Source organism: Dromiciops gliroides, chromosome 6, assembly GCF_019393635.1.
Source record: "Dromiciops gliroides isolate mDroGli1 chromosome 6, mDroGli1.pri, whole genome shotgun sequence".
NCBI classification, from domain to species: domain Eukaryota; kingdom Metazoa; phylum Chordata; class Mammalia; order Microbiotheria; family Microbiotheriidae; genus Dromiciops; species Dromiciops gliroides.
The window spans coordinates 24,488,260-24,515,004 of NC_057866.1; the positions used below are offsets into that span (position 1 = coordinate 24,488,260).

The 26,745-nt window shown below is 46.4% G+C and overlaps 1 protein-coding gene across 11 annotated transcripts in view; it reads left to right on the plus strand.

The window, feature by feature from the left end:
* Nucleotides 1-26,745, plus strand: part of PHF21A (PHD finger protein 21A) — a 228,441-nt gene that overhangs the window by 184,753 nt on the left and 16,943 nt on the right. For 5 of the 11 annotated variants that reach the window (XM_043971396.1, XM_043971402.1, XM_043971394.1 and 2 more), the window contains 7 exons: nt 5,890-6,117; nt 11,475-11,726; nt 16,299-16,388; nt 17,723-18,016; nt 25,258-25,356; nt 25,952-26,003; nt 26,549-26,628. In XM_043971396.1, the coding sequence (XP_043827331.1) occupies nt 5,890-6,117; nt 11,475-11,726; nt 16,299-16,388; nt 17,723-18,016; nt 25,258-25,356; nt 25,952-26,003; nt 26,549-26,628 (1,095 nt within the window). Of the gene's footprint in view, nt 1-4,031; nt 4,174-5,889; nt 6,118-11,474; nt 11,727-16,298; nt 16,389-17,722; nt 18,017-25,257; nt 25,357-25,951; nt 26,004-26,548; nt 26,629-26,745 lie in introns of those variants that run through there. The other 6 variants (XM_043971403.1, XM_043971399.1, XM_043971404.1 and 3 more) reach the window with 4 other exon arrangements.

The window sequence follows — 26,745 nt, forward strand, 5'->3', positions numbered from 1 at the left end:
AGATTCATGATGAAAAATACTATCCATCTCCAGAAAGAGAAGTGATAGACTCAGCAGATCAAAATATATTTTCTCCCTCCTTCCCTTCCTTCCATCCTCTTTCTTTCTTGGGGGCAGCAGGGGTGGGGGGTAGGGGTGGAGTGTGTGGCTAATGTAAGAATTTGCTTTGCATGAGCATAAATATTTGTCGTGGTCTTTGGTTTGGTTTTGGTTTGGTTTGGTTTGGTTTTTTGCCTTCTCAATGGATGGTAGAGGAAAATGGAGAGAATTTGGAACTGGAAATAAAATTTAATTTTTAAAAAGGAATGGCAGGGGGCAGCTAGATGGTGCAGTGGATAGAGCACTGGCCCTGGAGTCAGGAGGACCTGAGTTCAAATCCGGCCTCAGACACTTAACACTTCTAGCTGTGTGACCTTGGGCAAGTCACTTAACCCCAGTTGCCTCGCCAAAAACAAAAAAAGAAAGAAAGGAAAAGAAAAAAAAGGAATGGCAGAGGGGCAGCTAGGTGGTGTGGTGGATAAAGCACTGGCTCTGGATTCAGGAGGACCTGAGTTCAAATCCGGACTCAGACACTTGACACTTACTAGCTGTGTGGCTCCAGGCAAGTCACTTAACCCTCATTGCCTGGCAAAAAAATAAATAAATAAAAAGGATGGCATATTGATAACCTCATAGAGACAAAATATTTGCCACAGCAATTTTTGTTGAAACAAAAAACTGATATATACCTGTTGATTGGGGAGTGAATAAAAAAAAAAAAAGGAAATGAGAGCAGAAGGAAGTTCAGAAGACACAGACAAGAAGGCAGTGATGGGACCAACTAACCTATTAAAATTAGGACTTTTTTTAAAAATTCAAACTGTTTCACATACAGTCCACTTTTTTAGCTCTTAACCATATAGGGAAATATATGTATAAAATGTACGTGTGTGTGTATATGTATGTATTATGTTTGTCAAGTTTCTAATAATGAAAGGAAAATAAAAGGCACCTGTACTCAGATTAAATGCAGTGGGCAACCTTTGTTCCAGAGGGTCTGCTTCTCTAGGGGATTGACTACAGGGGAGGGACACTGACTGTGCCAGTAGATGTGCTTATTTTATCAGTTGATTTTGATGAACTATTTTAATTTGTTATAAAGGTAAATTCTGGAGGGGAAGCGTTTTGGGAAGTGATTATGGCATTAAAAAAAGACATAAATAAAACTAAAAAAAAAATAACAACAAAGAAAAGTTATGGGTTTTGCCTCTGGCAACCAATGTTTTGAAGGTATTTGGGAGAAGACTGAAGCTGTTTATCTAACTCTGTAACCGTAATGATTACCAGAGAAGCTTGGGGGAAACCTTCTCGAGCCTTAGAAAGTGAATAAAGTAGAATTATTTTTAGCTAAGCATATTTTTACAACTACTCCCACAGACATTTCCTCCTCCTCCATCTGAATCCTACTGTGTGTCTCCTCTGTAACATTCCTTCTAATAACTTCATTGCAGGCTTCCTCATTGAATACTGCTATATTAAAAGTGCTTGGTTTCGTGTCGCTCATCTCATTTTTCTAAGGTACCCTGTGCATTTTATGACACACGTTAGAGGACTCCTCGTGTATACATTCTTTTCTCCTAGATAACATTCATATTTTACTCCAGTTGTGGTTTTGCCACTCCAGCGTTATGTCAGTGACACATAACTTCCACTTTAGAGAGTAAATATATGACAGTATTCCGGAAACTGTCATCATATCTGCTTTCTACAGCCTTGGTGTTGGTATCTCTCTGTATTATTTATAAATGCAGTGATTAAATTTCACACTGGACAGCAGTAGGGTTTTGCTTTGAGTAAAATTTAGCTTCATCAGCAAATATTAGTTTCTTCAGTTACGGGTTTCCTCTTTGCTTAAAATTGAGTTTCCTTATCTGTCTCAGTCTGAGCAGTTGGTATATCTGGAGTAGTAGGGGAGAATCCCTTCATATTGTGAGAGGGAAGACTTATGAGATTAGTTATTTGACTTCCTGGAGCTGATGGAAAGTTACAACAAATCAGTGGCCACTTCTCCAGGTCTTCCAGATTGTCTTGGTTAGCAGCGTCCTGTGTCTCCGCTGTTGTACTGGAAGAGGAGGCTGTTTGTTTGTGTAGTGGTATGTCCCTGGTCACTCAGCACCGCGTAGGAAACAGATCCCGCTTACCCTGCAGGGAGTGGCGCTGGGCTTGTAGTCAGAGTAAAACAGGAATGCACCATGGAGCAGAGGGTACTGAGGGTAGTAGATGGAGCTGTGGAAATTCTGACACATCCACAGCTGGGAGGAACAAACCTTGTGGAGTCCCCTGTGAGGCAGAGCAGAGGAGCCCTATTTTAAAGTGGCACTGTGAGATTTCACTGAGAGAGATGTTCATGGCCTGATTTAAAGAGAAAAAAATCCTTCCATCTGCCTTCCACGCTGTACAAGGGCATAGGAGCCTAGAAAAATTGGCTTAGGCAGCAGAGAAGCCAGCCTGACTTTCTGCTGAATCGGACCAACAAATCTCCATGTGTTTTTCTTTGAGATTGGGCCTGCTGTCGTGTGAACAAGATGATAGTATCACCGAATGTCACAATATTGATTACCAAGACTACCTGTCTTAGAAACAGCGGCATGGGATGTCAGAGGCTCTGTGAACTCTTCTGCCTGAACAAGCCCTGATGAGACCTAGTGATGCCGATGTCAAGGGAATCTGGGCCTCAGAATTACATGCTGGGCTTACCCAAAGCTTCTTGACAGATGGAGTGAAGGGGGCTGCTACTAGCCAGCGTAGAGGCCTGGCAAGCCCACCTATTGTTTTATAAAGACTGTATCAAGAGAAAATGATAGGGTCTTAACTTTCTCTTATTCCCTCCTTCCTCTCCTCTGTGCCTCCCCACCCCCACCTCCACATTTTATCTCCTCCTGGTCTTTTCTGTCTTTAGACTCTCATTAGGTTGTAAATGCCAGATTAATAAATGACCTGTTTGTGAATGGTGGATTTTTCATATAGCTACAGGATTGTGCAGAGATGCTCCAAAGGGATTGATAAGTTTTAAAGGTTTTTCTTACATGTATCTAATGCCGAAAATGCCAAACTGTTTACAACAGTGTAATCATCATTAAAGAGTTAGAAGACATTCCGTTTGCCCGCAAAACTCAAGATTTCTTTGATTAAAAGGATTAAGAATATTTACAGCTGTAAGAGACAGAAGGAAGATGCCTTTCACAAGTGAACCTCAGCTGACCTTACATAGGTCATACATAACTTCTGCAGCTCCAAGTTGCCCCCACTCTTTACTACATAAAAGTACCACTCAAGCATACAAAGATTGCCCCAAAATTGATGGAAGGGATCTGTATGCATTTCATTGACCCATATTAGGACTGTAGTTCTGTCTTCTGCAAAAAACAGCCGCCTATGGTTTTAAACTGACTACATCAGCCACCCCAAACCCGAAGAGCCCTCAAACTTTGAAGTTGTTGTGCTTTTATATTCAGTGCTTCAAACAATTTACACAACAGTAGCAATCAGTCTTCTCCCCCACATTTATTTCAGTGAAACATAAAAAGTATTGGCTGCTTTCTGCCCTCCCCCCTTCCAGGATCCACCTACTGTATACTCACAGCAGAAAGGCGGTGGCCAAGCACCTCTCAGTCTAGGCTTTGTGAACTGCCAGCTCGGGTCTTTAAAAGAATAATAATAGCCTGTTCCCAACTGACAGGCTCTGGCCCACACCCCAGGCTGCCTAGCCTCTTTTCTTTGCTCCCTTTCTTTCCTTCTTGGTCTCCCCTTCTTTTTCTTCCGGAGGACTAATGAAAGTTTGAAAGTATTTTGATCCTGTTTTTCCCAAGCTTCTGTGGGCTTTGTTTCAGGCCCTGGGGGAGGAACAGTTGTGAATGCAATGTGACTCACTTGACTCCTACTCGGCTAACTCTGCTTCTGATTGGTTGCCACCTTGCTTTAGCCATATGGCTGAGGAGTACTCGAGCCTCGATCCCCTTTCTCCGGCTTCTCCCTACTGTTCCCTTCTGTCCGACATAGCCCTGTGTGAGCAAGTCCCTTGCATTGTCTCTTGCTGCTGGCTTCCTTCACTTAGGCAGGCAGTTGGAGAGCATTCACACTGCATTTCCTAAGGATGGCTGTAGAAGAGAAAAACACCCTTTCCTTTTGTGCCTGGTACAGTAATTATTTAGTCTCCTGTGCTCTTTTTATTCAGAGTTCATTTTTTGGCAGGTGTCACATTGGTGTTGTATTATTTCCTCTTGATTCCCCTCCTCCCCCTGTTTTGAGCTGGTTTCTGTAAAATGTTCAAATGTTTGAGCAGACCTTTCTCCGGCTGCTGACTGCTGACGTAGCATTTTAGAGAGTTTGTTAACATGTTTAATGTCTGGGGGTAGAGAGCTGAAAGCAGTTCTAAATAATTATTCAGTTCTTAAACGTCTAGATGTTCTGGCAGTCACTGAACAAGACGATCTACGGTGTACAATTCTGAATCCCACTTGCCCCTAGGGGCCCCCACTCCCCAAAGAGAAGGTCTGGTATTACCATCATCTTTCATTTCATGCTGGGGAAATGGGCGTCGGAGAGTTTGGGAGTTATAGGCTTCAGAGCCTTCCGTATGGTGTTTAATTTGTGCTTTGGTCATTCTAAGACTCTGAACTTGCAGTTGTCCACAGATGAGGGGCTACAGGGTGTGCACGAATTTCCTTTTCAATAAATTGGCCCCCATTTCATATTTCATTTTCTCAGAAGTCATTCACAAATAGGGATTTAACTTTATGTTTTCAGTCCTAGGTAAAATTCTAAAGTGGTACATTAGTGCTGCTTTTTGCATAGTTGATGGATTTCATTTTGAAAATATTAAAGTATTTGAAAATGTAAACAAGAATGCTGTGGATCTGGGTCCTTGGAAGTGCATGGTAGAGGAGGACATGCTGAAACCCTAAGTAGGGATGGGAACATGAACAAGAAGACACCTGACCCTTGCTTTTGTTCTTTTCCCTCACTTCCTTTCTCTCTGCCCCAGCATCCGAAATATAAGCATCCATGCTTCAGGCCAGGTGTGCTCATATGAGATGAAAGAACTAAACTGACCCCATCTCTGAAGAATGGATGTCTTCAGCCCAGCCTACACATTCTCCCAAACCCACTCATCTGACCCTTTGGACTCCATTCTTTCTTCTAGCCAAGGGGAACCGCAGAGAGCCCAAAGTCAGGTCTCAACATCTCTCCCCCCTGCCCCTACCCCCATACACACAGTACTTTCCAAATGACCTTAAGGGGGTGTAAATAAGTCAGTGCAAAAATAGATTTATCTGACGATGATTTTCCTTAGTTTGAACCAGGTCCCGAAAACTTAAAAATACTTTGATTTGAAAACCTAATGTGTCTCTGTCTCCCTCCATTACTTGAACATTGTTATATTGGCTCACAGGGCCAGTCCATATTGCTTTTTGCCCCGACAGTACAACTGATCAAGTTTATGTAGGAACTGCCTAGAGCAAGGAGTTCTTAGGTATTTTTTTAATCTGCCCTATGTTTTCAATGGGTAGCTGTCGACTTCATTTCATTTGGTGACTTAGTTGTTTTAAAAGAATCAGTAGATGGAGGAGACAGGAGCAAGGCAGGAACAGGCAGATAGAAGCGAGTAAGCCTGTGTTGTGCTCCTGAATGATCCCCAGTGACTTTCTGGGCTGTCTTAAACAAGCCTCAGTTTCCCTTTCCTTTTAGAAATGGTGTCTCTTAACCGCATCCTGCGAGTTCATTCCTGTGAGGTACTTTGAGTTCTTCAGAGGTTGATGCTGGCTCTATTTATATGAGTGGAGATACAATAGGAGGGGATTTGGCAGGGAGAATATTCTAATGCCTTTGATGTTTGTCTTTCTCTGGTAGAAAAGAGTCGTGGAACAGCTTCGGAAGAATCTGATAGTAAAACAGGAACAGCCAGACAAATTCCAGATACAACCATTGTCGCAGTCTGAAAACAAGCTTGCGCCAGCCCAGCAGCAGCCACCACCGATCCCACCACTCCCACCACTCCCGCAGCAGCAGCAGCAGCAACAGTACCACCACCAGCAGCAACCAGCTGCCCCCTCTCCTAACCTGACCGCCCCATCACAGGTGAGCCTGGGCAGAGAGCTCTCCAGTACTAGGGTAATACGCTATATCCAGTTCGATTAACCTTCCAGAACATGTGCAGGCCACCCAAGATCCCTTAAACAAGGGTTTCTCAGTGGCCTGAGGCCTCACACGCTGCAACATCAGAGCACTCACTCCCGCAGGTCCTTCTGGGCCGGAGAGATGAAGGATGAGGGCCCACCCAAGGGCTAGGTGTCTGAAGTTTAGAGAGGCTCTCTCCTAACCATGTCCAACAAGACAGATTTTTCACTGCCCGGGCCATTTCCAAAGCTCTTCTTCCAAGGTGTGGAAGAGATGTGGGTTGTGTGTATAATGGCTAGAAGTTGTATCCACATTCACAAGCTATCATCCCAGTGTGTGAGCCATAGAGTGGGAAGTAAGCCTTATGCTCAGCTCTGCAGGAGAGCTGGAATTTTCATGGGCTCATTCAGCTCTAGAGGTGGAAGGTACCCCAGAGGTCCTCTGGGCCCATTCATTCCCACAGAACTGGCCCAGAAGCCACATGGCTTCCCCCTCCTGCCAGTGGTGACTGTCTCATAGGGCAAAACCAGGACCTGAGTTCAGTCCAGTCCCAGAGACTATCAGCAAACACAGCCAGCTCCAAACAGGAGTTGAATGACTGACAGCATTCTACAGCCCGGGGAAGAGTTGTCCAAGATTTTGGGTAGCCATTTTCTACATCAGAGCACCACGCTTGGCCTCAGAATACCTAGACTGGTACCCAAGATCTTCCACTGAGTAACTAGTCATCTGACCTGTAGGACCTGCCCCACAGAGCTCTGATCAGGACAAGCTGTGTAAGAGCGAGAACTCAAATTCATGTAATGAGTTGGGATTTGCCCACCCTGTGAAGCAGGGCTGCTGTCACCCCCATTTTAGAAATGTAAGATCAGCGACTACAACAAGGAAGGAAAGGAAATGAGATCCCACCTATCCAGAAAAAAGGTGCTGTAATCTAAGTTAGGAAAGACACAGTAGTAATATCCTAGAACCCTTGGCTTCTGAGAAGTTCTGCCTCACTACAGAATTGGAGACTCATTGTAATTTCCATGAAGTAGTCACTGGCCAACACTGTTCATCGGTGCCACTTCCTTTGCCAAGTTAAGTTCTCCGCCCCGCCCCCATCAAATCTAAATATTAGAAATGGAAATGTTCCAGGATCTAGAACCTTGGATCTGGGTTGAAATGAACAGATAGGTGGTGTGACAGTCTTCCCGTGGACAAAAAGGCACAAAAAAAACAAGTGAGTGTCCCGGTTATACCTGTGTCCACCCCAACGAAAATAAAAGAAGCTTTGTACAAAAAATCCAGGCTATGGTGTTGGTGTGTTGGTCAGCAAAATTCAGTGGGATGTCCCAGGTGGATTTATTCATTAAGGACTAAACCAGGATCATGGTAGTAGGGGACACATACTAGGATCATATCCTTCAGTATGAACTTTCTTTTGCCTGGATGGTCAGAGTCTTTATCCAGATGCGATAGAAACGTTTCAATGAATGGTGACTGTTATCCATGCAGAAAGAGGGTATGAAAAGTTGCTGGTTTAATGCTGGATGTCCAAAGCAGCGTTAGAACAGAGAATGTGTGTCAGTCAGAGGAGAAAATGTCATCACGGCATTTGGAGCTAGTCAGCATGTGGTTCCCCAACCATCATACGATATATAGGCCGTGTCCAGGACAGGGCGTCTGAAAAGTCTTAGTGCCGTTGTCAGCGATTAGAGTCTATAAAAGCTCAAATAATATAGCTTTCAAGTGATTTTAAGCTAAATTGTTTTCAAAAGCTATAAGAGCACTAAGACTTTGGGGATACCCTGAATAACGAAACCTAGATGATGGGGACAGAATTTTCAAGTTGAAAATAAAAACATTTCATTCTGGGAATCCGTCCTCAAGCAAATGAGGGAGCCTTTAATCTGAGAAGCTGGATATCTGTGAGTATTTAAATATTCGGTGATGATGGTGTAGGAGGTTCCATCCCAAAGGAATTCTATGTAGTGTATATTTTGGCTGGTTAGAATACAGAATGTTGTATTTGAGGGATGTGTTTTAAAGTGCTGAGTCTATTATTATTAAAAGATAAGGATGCCAACAAGAGAATGCTAGATCTGCTGATTCTAATAGATAGAAAGGTGTAGTTTTTACTTCCCCTCTTAGGGGAGATGTTTTGGAAGTTAGGGATTCTGAGCTGACTCGGAATGTCAGCTGACCAGGTTTCACGCTCATCCCTGTGTGTGTTATTTTTCAACAGGGCTTGGACTGGCTAACACATGGGCTGTGGCTCATTTGGAGTGTCCCATGTTTCTGTAAAGGGAGTAAGGTAGAACTTTGTCTTTCCTGTTATTCCACCCAAATAGCATTCCAGATTGCTTGATAAGACAGAGCCAGTTCTAGTCGCTTTCCCTTTCTCTTGCAGTCTTTGCTCCCTTGGCAGTAACGAAGTTTGCTCTCTGAGCACCTCAGCACTTGCTACTCTGATTAATAGATTTGGTTTCTTTAAGTCCATTTTTTAAAAAATGCCAATCAAAATGCCAATAGTTTAAGGGGGGAAAAAAGCATTTTTCATTTACAACATAAACAGAAACAATAAAACTTACTACAAAATAAACCCACAGAGGAAAGAGGGGGATCCTTGCTGTCACTTCCTAGCCTTGTAGAACAGCAACATTCCACAGTAATAGACAAAGCAATCGAAAATAGATGTGCAGGGCAGCTAGATGGCGCAGTGGATAGAGCACCAGCCCTGGATTCAGGAGTACCTGAGTTCAAATCTGGCCTCAGACACTTAACACTTACTAGCTGTGTGACCCTGGGCAAGTCACTTAACCCCAATTGCCTTACTAAAAAAAAAAAAAAGAAAGAAAGAAAATAGATGTGCAGAAGAAATAAATTCTTCATTAAAAAACACTCCATGTGCATGTATGTTGGAGCCTATCTAATCTCATGTGAGCACCCTCTGCTTAGCTGCCCCCCCCCAACAAAAAAAAAATTTGCAAACTAAGTATCTTGTGATTCTCAGTGCTCATTGCTACGCATTTGGGCATTAACTTCCAGGTCATCTGTATGTCATGAGTTGGGTTTTAGTCAAAGTTAAAGGGCCCTCTAGTGAAATAACTAGGAAACTGCCACTTTTTATTCAGTATATTTAGACACTGAGCTCATTTTACTTGGAAAGCATCAGTTTACTTCATTCCAAATGTAAAGTTTTTCTTTGCAGATGTGTCCTTTCCCCCTTCCCCCCTGTACTTTGGTTCTGCTGTGGGAAGAATTAGAAAGAAACCTTTATTTTTTTTAGGTTTGCAAAATGGTTGGTTTCCATCACCATGAGAAGCCTTCCACTTTGAATCCTTGATGGTTTTATGTTCACCCACTCCCTGGCCTAAAGCAAGGACTGACATGGAATGAGAAAGTTGGAGTCACCATCACTGTAGGGGCTTATGGCCAGGAGAGTCCCTGTCTCAGGTGCGGGGCCAAAATGGTGGGTGACATGGACACCCTCCCTTCCCCTTGAGCTGGCCGTGCACCTAATGGACACTTAATAATTGAATTAAAATGTTAAACCCTGACTCTAGCAGGGCCAGTGCTTTGTAGAGGTGGAGGTGATAACTCCCACAGAAGTGAGACTTCTTGGTTACCTGCTCTGGGGCAGTCAGGATCAGGTCCATGACTGATGGCAACCTCTGTGACGTGAGCAGATGTCACACAACAGCAGCATGGCCTCTCTTGTCAGGAGCTATGGATCTGGCAAAGCCTGTTTACACATGGCAAAAGATTTTTTCTTTTACATACAATTAAATGTTTCTGTTCTATGCTATCTGTTTAGAATGCTCATGGAAAACAGCTGGTGATGTGCCTTTTAATGTGCTGTGTAGCTCAGAAAGTTAGCATCTCTGTAGTTTTTATCACCTTAGAGTAGCGAGTGATCTAAATAATTAAGTGTTGATATTTCTAGTTTATAACTGAGGAAACTAGGGGCAATAGGGGAAGTGACTTGTCCACTGACCTGTTAAAGAGGGGATAGCAATGGTTTGGGGGCATTTGGCTTCCGTTATTGGTGAAGAAGGTTGAGTTGTATCCTGTGGTGATCAGATGGACCAAATAATAAATGTGTTCAGTTAAATGCACCGAGAGGTGTTCAAAGCCAATGTGTGTTTTGGGAAGAGGATTATAGGACAGAAACAGTAAATAAATAGGGGCCAAAAGTGGAACAGTTTGGTGAACAAAAACTAAAGTGGATGAATGGTAAGGGAAGAAATTCATATTGCCTCTGGAGGCATCTAGATTTGCCTGTGGAAGAATGGGAAACTTTTGATTAGTCTGGAATTTTAAAAGAGGGAGCCTGAATGAGCCCCATCCAAAGAGCTTGTTTGACCGGGTGGTTTTTCTTATTCTTAAACTATCTGCATCCTCAGTGGTCCCCAGCAGTCAGGTATCCTGTCTAATGTGGCTGCTGCTCTCTTTTTCCTTTGTTATGGACAGATCCAATCATCACCATAAAAGACCCTAGAAAGCTGTCTTTCCATAGACTCTGGGCACATCGATGGGAACAAGCCCAGCCCCTCACCCCATCCAGTTCTTGACATTCGTTGGTTTCTGTCTGAATTGGAATACTTGCTTTCCCTTTGATCTCTTGATCACTGCTCCACCAGCCTCCAGAGAAAGTTTCTGCAGTTAGTCATAACTACCTACAAAACCAGAGGATTTGATAGTCCTCTAATTAGAACTAATATTTACCAATTGAATGGGTTAGTCCCTATCATAAAACTGGGAGCCTCAGAGAAATTAAATTGTGGTGATCCTTGTGTAAGTTTCCTTTCTTCCTCCCTAGGATAATCATCAGAAAATGAGATTTTACCCCAAATTATATGTCAGTGACAAATAACTAACATTATATGGTGATTTCCCCTCCGTTGGTAAGCTCATAAAAATGGAGGGTAAGGGAAGATGTGCCCCTATCAGCTTTGCAACTTTTACACATTGTTTATTAATATATCATAATAGCATGAAGAGTAAAATAATGCTGAGTCAAAAATGGGCATTCTGCTCGGCCTCCTCCCTGCTGCTCTAGAACTCCATCCCTTCTGAAAGCATGTTATCTAAGCTGCACTTGTTATCAGTGAGGTTACACATGGAGGGATGAAACAGAATGTGGACACGGGGATGGACAAGTGCTTCCTTTCCCCAGAGTAATAATAATAATCGTATTTTTTGGACAGAAGGAAGGTTATTATGTCCAGCATCTTGAAGGATTGTGTGAATTTGTTTCCCTCAAAACTTCATAGCATCATGGCAGCCAGTGTAGATGTACTGCATCCTCTTAATATATATTCTCTCTCCTCTAGAAGACTGTAACTACAGCTTCTATGATCACCACAAAGACACTACCTCTTGTCTTGAAAGCAGCAACTGCAGCCATGCCTGCCTCTGTCGTGGGCCAGAGACCCACCATTGCCATGGTGACTGCCATCAACAGCCAGAAGGCCGTGCTCAGCCCCGACGTGCAGAGCACACCGGTCAACCTCCAGACGTCGAGTAAGGTCGCTGGGCCTGGGGCAGAGGCTGTTCAGATTGTGGCAAAAAACACCGTGACCTTGGTAAGCCCGTCATTATGGTCCTTGTGTGTCTCTGGACGAGGGCATTTATAGGGCAGGTCCAGATTCCCTTCAGCATGGACTTCTTTAAGCAGCATTTCTTGGTTTGCCTGTGTTCTTTTTCATATACCTGTATGTGATGAAATGCAGGAAGTTCAAGAAGCATTAGAATACTTTAAAAATACTAACATACTCAGCACGTTGACATTGTCATTGCCTGTGGTCTCTCAGGAGAAAAAATGCACCCCCTCCCCCCGCCCACCCAAATCAGGAAAGCACAGACTAAAAATGATTAGGAAAATTTTTGAGGGTGAAACCATTTTCTGAGCTTGGGAGAAAGTCCATCTGCTTCATTTTTGAAAAGGCCAGCCAAGAGCCAGATCTTAGTGCTTCGGAAGGAGGCTTCATCGTTGGTGTGTTTACTATGTTTAAAGCAAGGCAGAGCTAATAAAAATGGGGTTACCGTGAGAAATTGTCTATACCAGCAGTTCAGAAGATCCCAGAATCAGTTTGCTGGGAGCTCAGAGCCCCTCAGGCTCCCCGTTACTCTGGACCTGAGTGGTAGCCAGTCTTTGCTTTAAGATTCCCAGTGAAGGGGAGCTCCCTTGCTCCCTCCCAGGGCAGAACATTGTACTTTGGGGTAGGTCTGCTTGGTGGAAAATCTTTCTTTACATGAAGCCAGGATCTGCATTGTCCATGTGATAGGCCTTCATGTACCGGAAAATGGTTATCGCGTCTCTGCCGATAAAGGGCCCAAACCCAGGGCCACCGCCCTTCTGTGCCCTTTCCTAGAGTACACTTTCCAACTTCTCAGTGTCCTTCCTAAACTGGGGCCCCCAGAACAGAACAGACTGCAGCGGCTTTGTTTGGGTGGACTATGTGAGAGATAGGAATAGGAGGTGTGGCCAGCAGGTTCACAGATGTGTTTTTGACCCTCTGAACGTGCAGAAGATGCAGGGGACTCATGGGAGCCCACAAACAGGTCCACAAAACACCTACAGCCCTGGGCCCGTGGATTTCATAAGCACCTCAGTGCCTCCTATGTGCTCTGCTGCGGGTGAGGATGCAAAAGCTCAGGCAGCCCCTGGCCGTGCCATCCCCTTCTCAGTACAGGACCAAGGATGAAATCCTATGGTTGGCATTTTAAAGCCTGCCTCCCTCCCTTGCTAGTCCTCATACACTTCCATGCCCTCCATATACTCGGTGGTCTGGTGACACACTCCCATCTCCTGACTCTGGGCCTGTTTCCTGGCGGTCCCCCGGGCCTGGAAGGGGCTCCCTCCCCATCCCTGCCACCTTATGCAACAAGCCTTTCCCCATCCTCCTTCCTGCTTGAGGCCCTGGTCTCTGTCTCGTGAGCTCCCTGAGGGCAGGGACTGTCTTTTACCTTTCTGGGCATCCCCGGCATGGCGCCAACAGTGCCTTGTACGTAGCTGAGAGGCATTTGCAAAGGCTTGTTGGTTTGACCTCAAGGTGCTTCCATTCTGAGAAGTAGGTACGGTTGTTACCACCACCACCATCATCCATACAACTGCCAGTAATTATAGTTATGGTCATCTTTTTGGCTATCAGGGTGGTCATCCTGGTTATTATTACTGTCATCGTTACTGTTGATGGGGGGAGACAGTATGTCTGTATGATAGACACTCCTCGAAAAGAGCTGAATTTGGGGGCGCAGTGGTGAGGCCCTCTCCCATCCTGGACCTCCCTGCCTCCAGGAGCAAGCCTGCTGAGCTCTGTGCTGCTGGTCTGTTTTCTAAAGGGGAAGAGGAGTCCAGGAGGAAAGAGGCAGCCTCACTGACAAACCATGGAAGGGAGTGGCCGGGCAGAGCTCTGCAGGACTGTCCCCTTCCAGTCTTGGGCGCAGGCCTCTTCCCGTCACCTAGCTCACACTGGAGAGGTCGGCTGCCGAGGGGTACTTATGGATCTTGCAGCAGCGGTAAATCCTGCCCCACCCCCATCCTTGTCATTACCAGCCAGAGTGCTCCCATGTTTTATTTGTGAAGTTGATTCTGTGAGCCCAAGCGTTCGAGCCTGTAGACATCTTTGTGGATCCTGAGTCCGTCGTCCGCCATGTTCCCTCTCATTCCTGGCTTTATGTATACGCTCCACTCTTGAGCTCATTTTAGTTTGATGCTGGACCACTAAAGGGGTGCTCTTCAGGTCTGGCTGACTACCTGCCTGTCGTCCAGCCCACCTCTATCTTGTTCTCCAGGGTAGGATGAGAAATTGTGTTTAAAATGTCTCCTTGAAACAGGTGAGGACTCCTCCTCTTCTGTTAGCCCTGTCCCTATGTCAAAAAGAAATGAAACTGGTCCGTCATGAACTGTCTTGATCACCGTTCCCATTTCTAGAGCTTCTGGCCGTTCTGTCAGTTGTACAGTCTAAAATTCTGCCAAGAAGTCGAGGCACTCTAGATGTTGCAGGGCTTCTTCCCAAAGCCTGCATTTTACAGGCTCCTCTTCAGCCCCGCTTTCAGAAATGGGGATGACTTTTCTCTAGACTTGCAGTGGCACCCTCTCCCTCTTGGTCATCACAGCCCTTCAGGAATCAGTGACCATAAAGCCCAGGGTGTATAGTCTGCCTGCGCCTGGTGCCTCGGCCCCCTGGAAGACAGCGGGCTGCGCTCTGCTCCGTTCCCTCGGGCCTTTCCAGAGCTCGCTCCTTCTGAACAGAAAAAGAGAACCGACAAGCCCTCCCTTTTCTAGCTGTCCACTATCATCCTCCTCCCATCTCCGATCCGTCTCTTGTCCTAGAGACAACTGCCTGAAAGCCCTCCTGGACCTTGCCACACGTTGGCATTTCTCCAGCTCACCTGCCCCAGCTCCCACCTTATGTCCATGCCCTGTACACCCACGTTATTCTTTTTCAACAGCACCCCCCCTTGCCTAGTCACTGTTGTTTCTCTCACCATCTTCAGAACATCATTCGGGAGGTCCCTCCTGGACGGCCTTCTGCTGTAAAATCAATATTGTACCATCAAAAGGAGCTCACCCCAGCTCCAGGACACACACCAGACTACTCCTGGCTTTTCCTCTGCTTCTCTGTCACAAAATCTAATGTACAGAAGCTCCTCCCCCTCAGACTCCCATCGCTTCCACCCCAGTGTCCCATTTCCTCTTATTGGTAAAAATCAAGTCCAGAATAGAAATTCTCCTTGTGTGATGAAATGACCCTTAAGTCAAGAAAGTGCTCTGCTTTGAGAGCAGATGCCTTCATACACAGTCATCCATCCTTGCTCTGTCATGGGTTAAGGTCTGTTTCAAAGATTCTTCATCTATTTCCTGTGATCTCTAATATACTGCAAGGACAGCATTGGTTCTGTTTATGTTTCCATTGATTTTCTCTTAAGAATTTTTGATAGCTTTTGTTTTTACGTTACCTTTACTTTCTAATACATCCTTCTTTTTTCCACAGTAGGCCATTCCTTATAGCAAAAGAAGAAAAAAGTTTAAGGGGTGAGGGAGGGCTGGAGTAGTTTAGCAAAATGAACCAATGATTCAACTGAATTGGACATTGTAAACGATATTCCTTACCCATTGTGCCCCACCTCTATCTGCAAAGAGGTAGACCATGCTTGGTCCTGATAACCATATGACGTTCTGTTTGCAGTGTTGATGTAATTTTGTATATGTATCGTATCAGACTTCCTGGGCTTTTCTGCCTTCTTCCCCCTCCCTCTTCCTTCCGTTGCAGTAACATTTCATTCCCGTCATCTATGAGACAGACGTTGACTTTGCTTCCATTTCTGTACTGCTCCTCCACTCCCCCGGTCCCTTTTTTGTTCAATAAGGTGTCATGTTCCGGATTCCCATGTCAGTCACAGACATCATTCTTCTGAGTCTCTTCCTTGTTGGTAGTAGGCTCTCTAAGGCACTTTGCTCCTTAATGCCCTCTTTGCATGAAGATGCCTGAAGTTGGAAGCTTGGTTGCTTACTCCTTTGTAAAAGTTTCTTTCTCCTTGTCATTTCGGTATTTCTGCTGCTCTTCTTTTCTCTCACCCCAGAGTTAGTCTTTAGGGTATCTAGCTTAGTGGATGGATTTGGCCGGTGTTCTCGCAGTCTTTTCCTTTTCCATTTAAAGCCTTTTTTACTAGATCTGCAAAACTCCAGGCAGAGACGTTCTTCCTAGTCCTTGCTAGGTACACTCCGCACCTTGGCCAGAAGCCCCTTCATTATTCTTACAATTTTAAACCGGTTCAGATAAGAAACCTTCTATTAGGTGAAGAGCCCTTTGGCTGGCCAGCCAAACTTGACAAAACTTCCCCGTGGTGTAGAGCCAGTTTTGATTTTTTTAAATACATAAGTGCAAGTGTTGAAGACTTTCAAAGGAAATTGGTCAAGCTTGCTGAGCCAGCTATGTTCTCCAGTTAGGTGTGTGAAGAGACAGCAATAGCGTTCATGGAAGAATGGGAGGAGGATAAGACACATGCCAGGGAGCGCTGGGGCATGGAGGGGTGGGGGCAGGGGGAGAACCAAAGAGAAGTGAGCCTGAAAACTCGTCTGGAGCTCAGCTTCAGTGTCCTGAGACCGAGCCATCTCCCCCAGTTTAACCATCTCTGTCATGTTTGCTTAGCAGGTTCAAGCAACACCTCCTCAGCCCATCAAAGTACCACAGTTTATCCCTCCTCCCAGACTCACTCCTCGCCCAAATTTTCTTCCCCAGGTAAGTGGGCTGAAGGGAAAGGCAGGCCGATGGCGTGTTTTCCCTTCTCTTGAGCCATTCCCTTCAGTTCATGTCTGACAAACCATTCTGGCTGCTGATTTCTGTGCCCCGGTGAAGGACACGTCATTGGCACCTGACAGGAGTAGTCCAAGACAGCCTCAGGACGAGGGCCAGGGAACGACAGAGCACATGTTAGAAATACTGTCTAGATTTGACTGGATGATTTGGCCAGATCCTTGCCAGTAGCAATGGAGAGACAAAGATTTCCCGAGAGGTTTTCCCCCCTATATTTCTTATGAACCTGTGTCTATAAGCTAACAATGTAAAAAGTGAAGAAGGAAGCAGGAGTTGGCTTCCCTGGCAGAGGACTGTTAAGCTCTGTCCTTAAAAGTCAGGAGGCAGCACCCCCCATTAGCTTAAACCCTAGAACACAAGAGCTTGGTCAAGGCTGAGCTCATGGTCAAGCTGTGTGGCCCCAGGCACTCATCTAGGTCATCTGAGCCCCATCCTCTTGTCTGTGCACCCCTAATGGCATGGCTGCCATGAGAACTCTGGAATTGGGTTTTTTGTGTTTTGCTGTTCTCCAGGACCTTGGCACAAGTAGGATCCCTTAGGTTCTTCTTCCAGTTCTCAGGCAGGCACAAGGTCAGGGTTGCTCCAATGTTAAACCTCTATTAGGGGGCAGCTAGGTGGCGCAGTGGATAGAGCACTAGCCCTGGAGTCAGGAGGACCTGAGTTCAAATCTGGCCTCAGACACTTGACACTTACTAGCTGTGTGCAAGTCACTTAACCCTCATTGCCCAACCAAAAAAACCCCCAAAACACCTCTATTAGGTCACCATGCTGGGCAGGCAGGATGTGAATTCTCATAGAGGACCACCCTCACAGTAGGCCCATTAGCAAAAGTGAGCAGAGCTTTTTCTAGGGTTATGGCAGAAATGGGATGACATCTGAGAGCAGGAAATTCAGATGCCAGGAGTTTTGGGGGAGCCGGGACTCTGGCATCTCTGAAAAAGCTAGAAAGTGAACTGTGGCCAGCTCTGCATAGAGAGAAGAAATGTGATGGGCATGGGTGCCAAGGACTCCTGAGCCCTGGGTTCAGGCATGGGCTATGTCAGGGGCCCAGGACATGTGGGCATGCAGTAGGGTCTCCATAGCATCGAGCTTCTGTAAGAGCCGATAGCCTCTCTCAAGGTGCTGGGCCCACAGGGTGTTCACATCCAACAGGACACATGACTTCAGTTCATGAACTAACCCTTGCTTCTAGCCCCCAGGAAATGTTCTGAATGAGAAGACAGTGATTCAGAGCTGCTCTCTCCTTTATTCCCCTGCAGGTCCGGCCTAAACCAGTGGCCCAGAACAACATCCCCATTGCACCGGCACCCCCTCCGATGTTGGCAGCCCCTCAGCTCATCCAGAGGCCTGTGATGCTGACCAAATTCACCCCCACATCCCTGCCCACATCCCAGAACTCCATCCACCCCGTGCGCGTCGTGAACGGGCAGACGGCGACAATTGCCAAGACATTCCCCATGGCCCAGCTCACCAGCATTGTGATCGCTGCTCCCGGGGCCCGCCTGGCCGGGCCTCAGACTGTGCAGCTCAGCAAGCCGAGCCTCGAGAAACAGGTACCTGCTGCAGGGCCCTCGGGAAAACCGGCCTGCCAGCATCCTGGGGTGCTGGCTAGGCTTCCTGTAGACAACAGGCAGAGTCCTTTTCACCCTCAAGGACAGAGACATTTCAGCCACACTGTCGTTGGCCGGCTTTCATTTATACCTTCCAGCCCACGTGCTCCCTCAGAACGAAATGAGGCCAGGCGTCTCAAGGAAAGGGCCCCAGGACAGAACCAGGAGAGATCTAGGGCAGGTAGTCCTTGTTACCCCTGCCAGCAGAGACCAGTGACTGGGAGGAGGAGCTTTTCCTAGAAAAGCAGGACAGGCTGGAAGCGAATTGTCACTGACTCCTGAACCACAGCCCAGAGGGCTCAGCCAATGGTGAGCCCCCGAAGGGCCTTTTCAGATGTGCTGTCCCAGGGCCAGGCTCACCAGCCATGCTGCTGGTGCCTCTCTCTAAGGCCTAGCACCACTGAAGCGACCAGGATCGCCTGCATCAATCCTTAGCACCCACTGTATGTGGGCAGGTGCTGTGATGGTTGCCGAGGATGGAGGAGACATGGTGTAGAAGCCGTTGTCAGTGAGGTTAGAATCTGACACGAGGGTGCCCAGTACGGGCACCCAAAGAGCCACTTTCTAAGAAAGAATGAGATTCATGCTGCCTGCAAGGGGCTCTACCTTAGGCGGTTGGGTCCTGGGTTAGGAAGGAGATTCCGCAGCCAGAGGTGCAATAGGGAACAGGATCCGATCCAGAGCTAGAACAGAGGTCCTTTTGACTGGGTGGGCTCCAGGTTGTGAAGGGCCTGAACCACTGAGATAAAGAACGTGTCCTTTGTTTGTCAGGTGGCCGAGAGGACCAAAATCCCATTCTCCTAGGACCCACTTTTCTCTTCTTCTTTATGCTCCCCAAAGCAGCTCATAGCACTGACAGTGCTTTGAAGAACTTTTCATAAATGATGAATTTAGAGAACAGATTTTTTTCCTTGTTAACTCTCTCTCCTTCCCCTTCTGATAATGATACTTCCAAGGAACGAGGATTTTTGTGTCTCCTAAAAAAGTTTTTCTCCTGTTTTTCCTTCCCTTCCTGAATCCTAGCCTTTTGGTGATGCCTGTGTGGCAGAAGTACTCAGTACTCTGTGGCACAAATCAGCCAGAGGTAGATGTATTAATTAAACCATTTGAAGCATCTCCGCTTAGAGTGAAAACCCCAAAGGGACAGAGCTCCATCCTTCTTTGGAAAATCTCTCTGACTCAGCCATTTCCACATAGAATTTAGAGCATTCCCAGACAAAAGACGAGATTCCACCATCCAGATTCAGTGGGAGGACAAGAGTTAGGGGATAGTTTTGATTCATTCTCTAGAACATCCTGGAGAGTCCGTTCCCTAAAGTCAGTACATCCCTCTTTTAACCCCTCTCCCTGAAGATTCTCCTTTTAACCTGGTCAGAGGGGAACTCAGCAGAGGCTTCTGCTAATTACTTTTGGTCTGATCATTACTCTTCATCCCTTTCAGGAATCTTCTCTCCTTTCCTTTTAGACAGTGATAAGACTGAAGTATAAGGCCCTGTTTTGGAATCAGTCTTTGGACAAAGATATTCAGAAAATATAATTTCTTAGTGTTACTAAATGAGATATTGGATGGAAAGGACACACTGGGAAACTGTGTGCTTCTAGACCTGGTTGAAGTTAATTTTTGAAGTTTTTTTTTTTTTAAGGCTTTTGACTTCAGATAGGTGCCAACTAATTCTTTTTTCTTTTTAGATCTTTATCGAATTTTATTTTCCCCCCAATTACATGCAAAAACATTTTTAACATCCATTTTAAAAACTGTGTTCCAAATTCTCTTCCTCCCTCCCTCACCCTTAAGAACACAAGCAGTTCAATATAAGTTATACGTGTGTAGTCATGCAAAACATTTCCACATTAGTCAGGTCCAACTAATTCTTATAAAGGAAAATAATATTATTTTTTAAAATAGATTGCCTTGGGCAACTAGGTGGCACAGTGGCTAGAGCACTGGCCCTGGATTCAGGAGGACCTGAGTTCAAATCCAGCCTCAGACACATGACACTTACTAGCTGTGTGACCTGGGCAAGTCACTGAACCCTCATTGCCCTGCCCCCCCCCAAAAAAAAGTATACAAAAATAGATTGCCTTTTTTCACTCTCTTAGGCGGAAAAATCCCATCAGGCTTGTTTTTTAGGTCAGCCTGCCTCTGGCCACTGCAACAGAATCTATTTTCTAGTGGGCTTGGAGTCAGAGAGCCTGGGTTGAATCCCAGGTCAGGGGCTTGTGTGACTCTGGATGCTTCCCCATCTGTAAAATGGGAATGATGGTGCCTCACATGGCTGTTGTGAGGAAGGCACTGAGTAACTCATGCACTGTGTAGCTGACACTGAGTGAGTCCTAGCACTCGTTTACATGATGATAACCATACTGATAGAGCACCCCACATGCCCTTTTCCTTCACTCTCACTGCCACGGCATGGCTGTTGAAAAATGTTCCAGCTGGCCAAAGAACAGCAGAAGGTGGGACCGGCTAGAGACCCGCTTGGGGCTCCTGGGATTGGTGCCCACCCCCTCCACTGCTCCCGTTTAAGAAGCATTGACTCTCTTTCTTGGGCTTAGCCTTAGGTGAGCCTGTGTACCAACTGAAATAGTATTTATAGCACACCAAGTGTATATAAATAACTTACCTTATTTCAACATAATTACTAGTTCAAATAAAACTGCCTATAGCCTGGGGGTGCAGGGAACACCCACAGTTAGTAGGGGTGACTTGGATGATGACCCAGCAAAGGAGACTTGAGCAACAACAATCTGACAGTAGGAGGAGAACCAGAAGGGAACATTCCCATGAAATATCAGAAAGGAGAGAATGTTCGGTGGGGAGAGGCAGTGAGGTCAAGGAGGACAAGGACTGAGAAGAGACCATGGGATTTAGCATGTCATTGGTCACTTTGGGGAGCACAGTTCCAGTTGAATGATGAGGCTGGAGGCCAGACTTCAGAGGGTTTAGGAGAAAGTGAGAAAAGAGGGAATTTGCCCTGGGGGCCAGAGCTGGACACATCTGGAGACACTGGGGGCGATGGTATGTTGGAAGGGCATGGGAGTAAGAGAGGCCAGTTACGAATGAGAAAGAGGGTCAACCAGGGATTCCAAGTCACCGAATGGGGAAGATAAAAGGGAGTAAATGGATTTGAACCCCTGAGGAATGAGTCCTGGCAGTCATTGGAGCCACCCCAGCCCAGGGTCACCCTCTTAGCAGACGGTGATGTCGTCTGGAGCCCCGGGGGCCTCCCTTCATGCAGACCCTTGAGATACTTGAGATGTTCCCTTGAATCTTCTGAAGTCCCTTTGACCCTCATATGGATGGTCTTCATCATGGCCACCCTTGGACAGGCTCCAGCTTAAGTTCATACCTTATGTCTAACCCAGAGAAAGGCCTTTCCCATCAGTGCCCAGCATCCTCTGCTGCTGTTGGTGGCAGGACAAGAGAAGGACACAAAGGGCTTAGGGGCCCATGGAGAAGTTAACTAGAAAATCAAACAAGGGGAGCAGGTTATGTGGATATGTGGGTCTCAGAGTTACAAGGAGCCATCCTGGTCATCTCCTCCAGTTGCCCTGTAGACAGACCTAGAGCCCAGGTCACCTGACTCCCAGCCCAGTGATTCTCATACCACAGCTGCAGAGGCTGGCATCCTGTTCCTGCCCAGGGAATCCTTCGCTCCACTTCACTTTATTGACACTATTTTATGTAGTCCCTTGGATTAGGCTAGCACTTTGTCAACCCGTTAAAAAAAAAATGGGTCCAGAATCAGTTAACATCATTGATTAGAGATAGGCTAGCTACTTTGTGAAACTATCCAACATAACTATGGAAAAAATAGCCAACTTGCTGCACAGTCTAACTTTCAGAGGCCCCAGGTAATGCCTTCTCCTGCCAAAAAAAAAAAGGGAATAACTGCAAGATAGTGTCATTTCCCTGTGTTGTCCCCAATTTCCTTCTTTCTCTTAGTAAACCCTAGTTTTCAGACCTTCTTCCCTAAAACTGGGGCTAGACCAAGAGAATTATCAGCAGTATCATCCCTAATGACATAAATGTAAAATTGTTCTGCCCCTGCTTAATAATAAATTTCATCACTTAAAGGGTCTGTGATTTTACACCTCCAACAGATCACAGATGATCCTCCACAAGCAGCCTGATCAAGGAACATTTCTCAAGCATCCACGTGGTGCTTAGCTGCTCTGGGAAACATTGTCAGGGAATTCTGATTTCATAAACGTACCTATTTCCTCCATCACTGCAAATCTCACCTTCTTATATGACTTAGTAAATGCTCCCCCATAGTTTCTATGGCTGGAAAAAGAAATCACCTTATAGTTACCTCTCCATCCTTAGCTAAACAGGCCCTCACAGACCCGACACATCTTCACGCACACTCAAAGCTTGTACCGCTTGGTAGAACCTACAGGGTCTTCTGCTAGCCCCCCATAGTCTTGCAGAACCCATGGTCAGCTCTGTGCTGTGACCCAGACAACAACACCGTCAGGAAAAACAACTTCAAAAGATATAAATCCTGTCTGTCAAAGGACACGTGGGCCCCTTGTCCCCCACACATTTGTCTCCAGGGAATTTTTCTGCTCGTTTAGTTGGGAGGGGAGGGGGAAAGAGAGAGGCTAAAATTCTAGCTATACTGTCTAAAATCTCTAATGAGTGGTCACCAATAAATTATACGCTTTAGCAAGAGTTAGACTTTTAAGCATTTATTAAGGAGAATAAGAATTTGGTAAAGAGAGAGAGAAAGGCCTACATTCATCTATCTATTAAAGGGAGAGTGCATTCCTAGCTCCCTTCTCCGCCAGAGTCCACAGGAAAGAGAGTGAGTCAGAGCACCAGGCTCCCCCTTCTTCCTCCCACAAGCCAACGTCACTTCCTGACACCAAAGAAAAGATGCATGGTCTTGCCCTCAGAGACTTTCACCTCATGGCGGAGCTTTTCTACAGTAAATCTCCAGCAGGTGGCGTCATTCCAATCGTTACAGTAGAAACAGTGATGCCCCAAAGGGGGGGGCCAATGAAACATGTTTAAACACACAGAAAAGAACAAAAGGTTGTTCAGAAAGAAGCCCAGAAAGGCAGGATGATTTTGAGAGTGATATATGGGGGGGGGGGCAGCTAGGTGGCGTAGTGGATAAAGCACCGGTCCTGGAGTCAGGAGGACCTGAGTTCAAATCCAGCCTCAGACACTTGACACTTACTAGCTGTGTGACCCTGGGCAAGTCACTTAACCCCAGTTGCCTCACCAAAAAAACAAAAAAAAAGTGATATATGGAATTTATTGTATATTGTAGGAAATGGAGATTCATCATTTCACTCTCAGTCCTTTTTGCTCTCTGCTCTATATGGTTGCTTGGTGTCCTGCACACTCAGAGGACCAAAGTGGCATGAGAGTCCGTATGAGCATTCAGAAAGGCTTGCTTTTTGGAGGGTGTTAAGTTCAAGATAAAAAGAAAAAACAGACTCGATGTTGAAGCAGTCCTCATCCTGTAGCCACGTAGAGTTTAGCTAAGCTGGTCCTCAGATGACAGCCAGCCAACTGGAAGCTTTTCCAGCATCCCAGCCCTCAAGTCTATCAACTGCTGCTTCCCATTAGGAATAAATAAATTAATAGATTATGCCAGTGTTGATAGTCTGTTTATTTGAGTGATTCTTGTCGTCCTTATTCAGAACAATGGAAGGGAAATTTTTGAAGCAGCCCAAAGTCATGTTTTCACATTTTAAAACACCCTTTGGTTGTATAGGGAGTCCATCAATTAAATGTGTAGAGCCTTCTTCGAATCAGAAGTGGGGTGTTGTCATGTGCACTGGCTGCTCTGCCCTCTGCGGAGAGAAGCCTCCCCTGTTTGCAGGGACTTGCTAGCTTGGCTAGAGTCACTGTTGTGCAAATGAGCCTGTATGTGGAGGGGAGATGATGTATCTGGATACCCTTGAAGCATCTCTTGTGCCTGCCTTGGGCAAGATCACCCTTCTCCTGATGATTGCTTCCCTCCTCAAGTGTGTGATCCGTCGTGTTTAAATACCCACGCCACAGAGCTGTGGCAGCTTCGTCTCTTAGATTACCAAGGAGCCTCTCCCCGGGACTTCCATGAAATGTGTCCTTATCTTCAGCCAAAATTCTCCTCGCTGTGTCCTGTGAGACTCTCTTTGGGTGGTTCCTCCAACTTCTCGCAGTTACTCCCTTTGGACATTCAGTCCTCAGGTAGCCAGGCGATCATAAGATAGAATACTCTTCTGATCCTTCTCATAACTCAGTCCCGTGGGGCTGTTCATGGCTTTGGTTGCCTTCCTCTGAACTCTTTTTAGCCTGTCGGTGTCCTTTTGTTAAATGGAGCACCAGCTTCTTCTCAAAGAGGAATGGTCACCTTGGCATCGTCGACAGCTCCTCAGCTCTTTGCTTGGGTGTGGAATTGACCGACTGACTCCTCCCCTAGGCCTAGTCTCTCTCAGCCTTTGCTCCATTCACCTGGTTCCTGTTCAGTAAATGATTTTTCATGCTTTTATCCAATCCCTAGGTGTGATCGTTTGCATTTCTAAAAGTTATTCCTGCCATTGTTGTTCCTCTCCTTGTTTATGCCCCACCTGTCTAAGCACCCCTCCTGGTTTGTTATACCCCATCATGGGTGTCCAGCGTGGACTGACCCCAGAGAAGAGTTTACCCCAGGACTAAGGCAATTATTACAGCATGAGGGGAAAGGCAAAAGCATCGTCAGGACAGATGGGAAAGATTTAACTGAGTGGCATTGTTTGGAAACAGCAGGAGATATAGGAGGTCTTTTTGCACCTTGTGGTCAGATAGATCTCAAAGCACCCTGTGAACAGGTTTGAAGCAGGGTGCGCTGGACCCCTGCTGTGGAAATGCCCCCCCCCCCTCTGGGTGGAAGATCAGCAAGGGTGGCATCTTTGACTCCTGCAGCTTCCTTGTGGGTTTTCTTTGCTCATTTGGACCGGTCAGGCTACGGCAATTCTGCGTATTTTTGCTGATTACGCAACATATTTTACCTGGAAATTGGCTTTTTATTTTTTGCTACAGTAGAACCTGTAATAATGACTCTTTGGTGAACATGCTACCCATTTGGGAGTACTCATGTCCCTACTGTTGTTGTTGTGGGCGGCCGCAGACATGCTGGCCTTGTTCTTTCTCTTCTCGTGAAACAAGGGATTCTAAACTTGGACGTTTGGTTTTCCTCTCCCAGACCATTAAATCGCACACGGAAACAGAAGAGAAGCAGGCAGAAAGTCGAACCATCACCCCACCTGCCGCACCGAAGCCAAAACGAGAAGAGAATCCGCAGGTATTGGTCAGGAAACAGAGACTCAGACCAGGTCCCTTCCTGCCCCTGCCTGCTGGGGCATTTCATGACCCTCGTTCCCTCTTTTTTTTTTTTTTTTTTTTTGCGGGGCAATGGGGGTTAAGTGACTTGCCCAGGGTCACACAGCAAGTAAGTGTCATGTGTCTGAGGCTGGATTTGAACTCAGGTCCTCCTGAATCCAGGGCCGGTGTTTTATCCACTGTGCCACCTAGCCGCTCCGCCCCCTCCTTCCCTCTTGCTGGACACAGTTGTAGGCATATCTCCACAGCCCCTTCCTTGCCCTCTGGTGTTTTCTCTCTGAAATCCAGCAGTTGCATTCCCTGGGTAATATCCAGGAGGGGTCTGAGATTTGGAGTCCCTTGGATAGGATTACTGCCTGCCCCATTTGAAACTCGTTGTGGACAGGAGCTTTTCCAGCCCCGAGGCCTCCAGGCCTGTTTGACTTGTGTTTGCATTCAAAGGGTCTGGGCTTCTCCCTTGCCTTCTCTCACCTAGAGTCATCAGCCCCAAGGGTCAGTGAGGAGCCTGAATTTGCCACGGTGACACTAAAGTCCATTTTTTTCTTTCTTTGGCACAGAAACTTGCCTTCATGGTATCTCTAGGGCTGGTAACGCATGACCATCTAGAAGGTAAGAAGAGTTCGTGTGGTAGCCTGAACCTGTTTGTGAAGCTATCGGGTGCTTGGCTCCGTGCCCTAAGGGGAGTGGGCATTCATCTAATCATGGTTGCCGCATGAAGGAATGACTGCTGGAACAGAAAATGGCCTCAGCTCTTAGATATTTACTTGGGTCATTTCTGGCTGGGGAGAAGATCCTTCGCAATCTTGACTGGGAGTGCCTGGTCTTGGTTTTCTGAATGTCCCCCTCCTCTGATAAGACCACGTTACTTCCTGTGGGGCTGCTGGTGTGCCTCTCTTTGGTGGGGGTAGGGGATTCCTTCTGCTGCTAGGTGGGGACCTGGAAGCTGCACTGTGGCCACTTGCCGTGGGCCTTGGCTAAACCTCCCATCCTGGACTCTCTGGGAGCTCACAGAACCTGGCAGACCCACAGCTGAGATGGCCTTGGGAAGGTGTAGACCCTCCATAGGTGCACCTCTCCAGGTGCCCAACCTACCATTGGGACAGGATGTTCTCCAGAACCAACTTTTTCTGATCTGACCCTCTCCCTCTCCCTAGAAATCCAGAGCAAGAGGCAAGAAAGGAAACGGAGGACGACAGCCAACCCTGTGTACAGTGGAGCCGTGTTTGAGCCTGAGGTATTCCCTGCTGCCTTTTGGGTTCAGAGGTCAGGTCCTTGCCAAAGCCCCGACTCCCAGAAGCCCTTGCATCTCCCTGGCCGAGGACAGTGCTTGGGTCTTCTAGTTGTTTCCCCT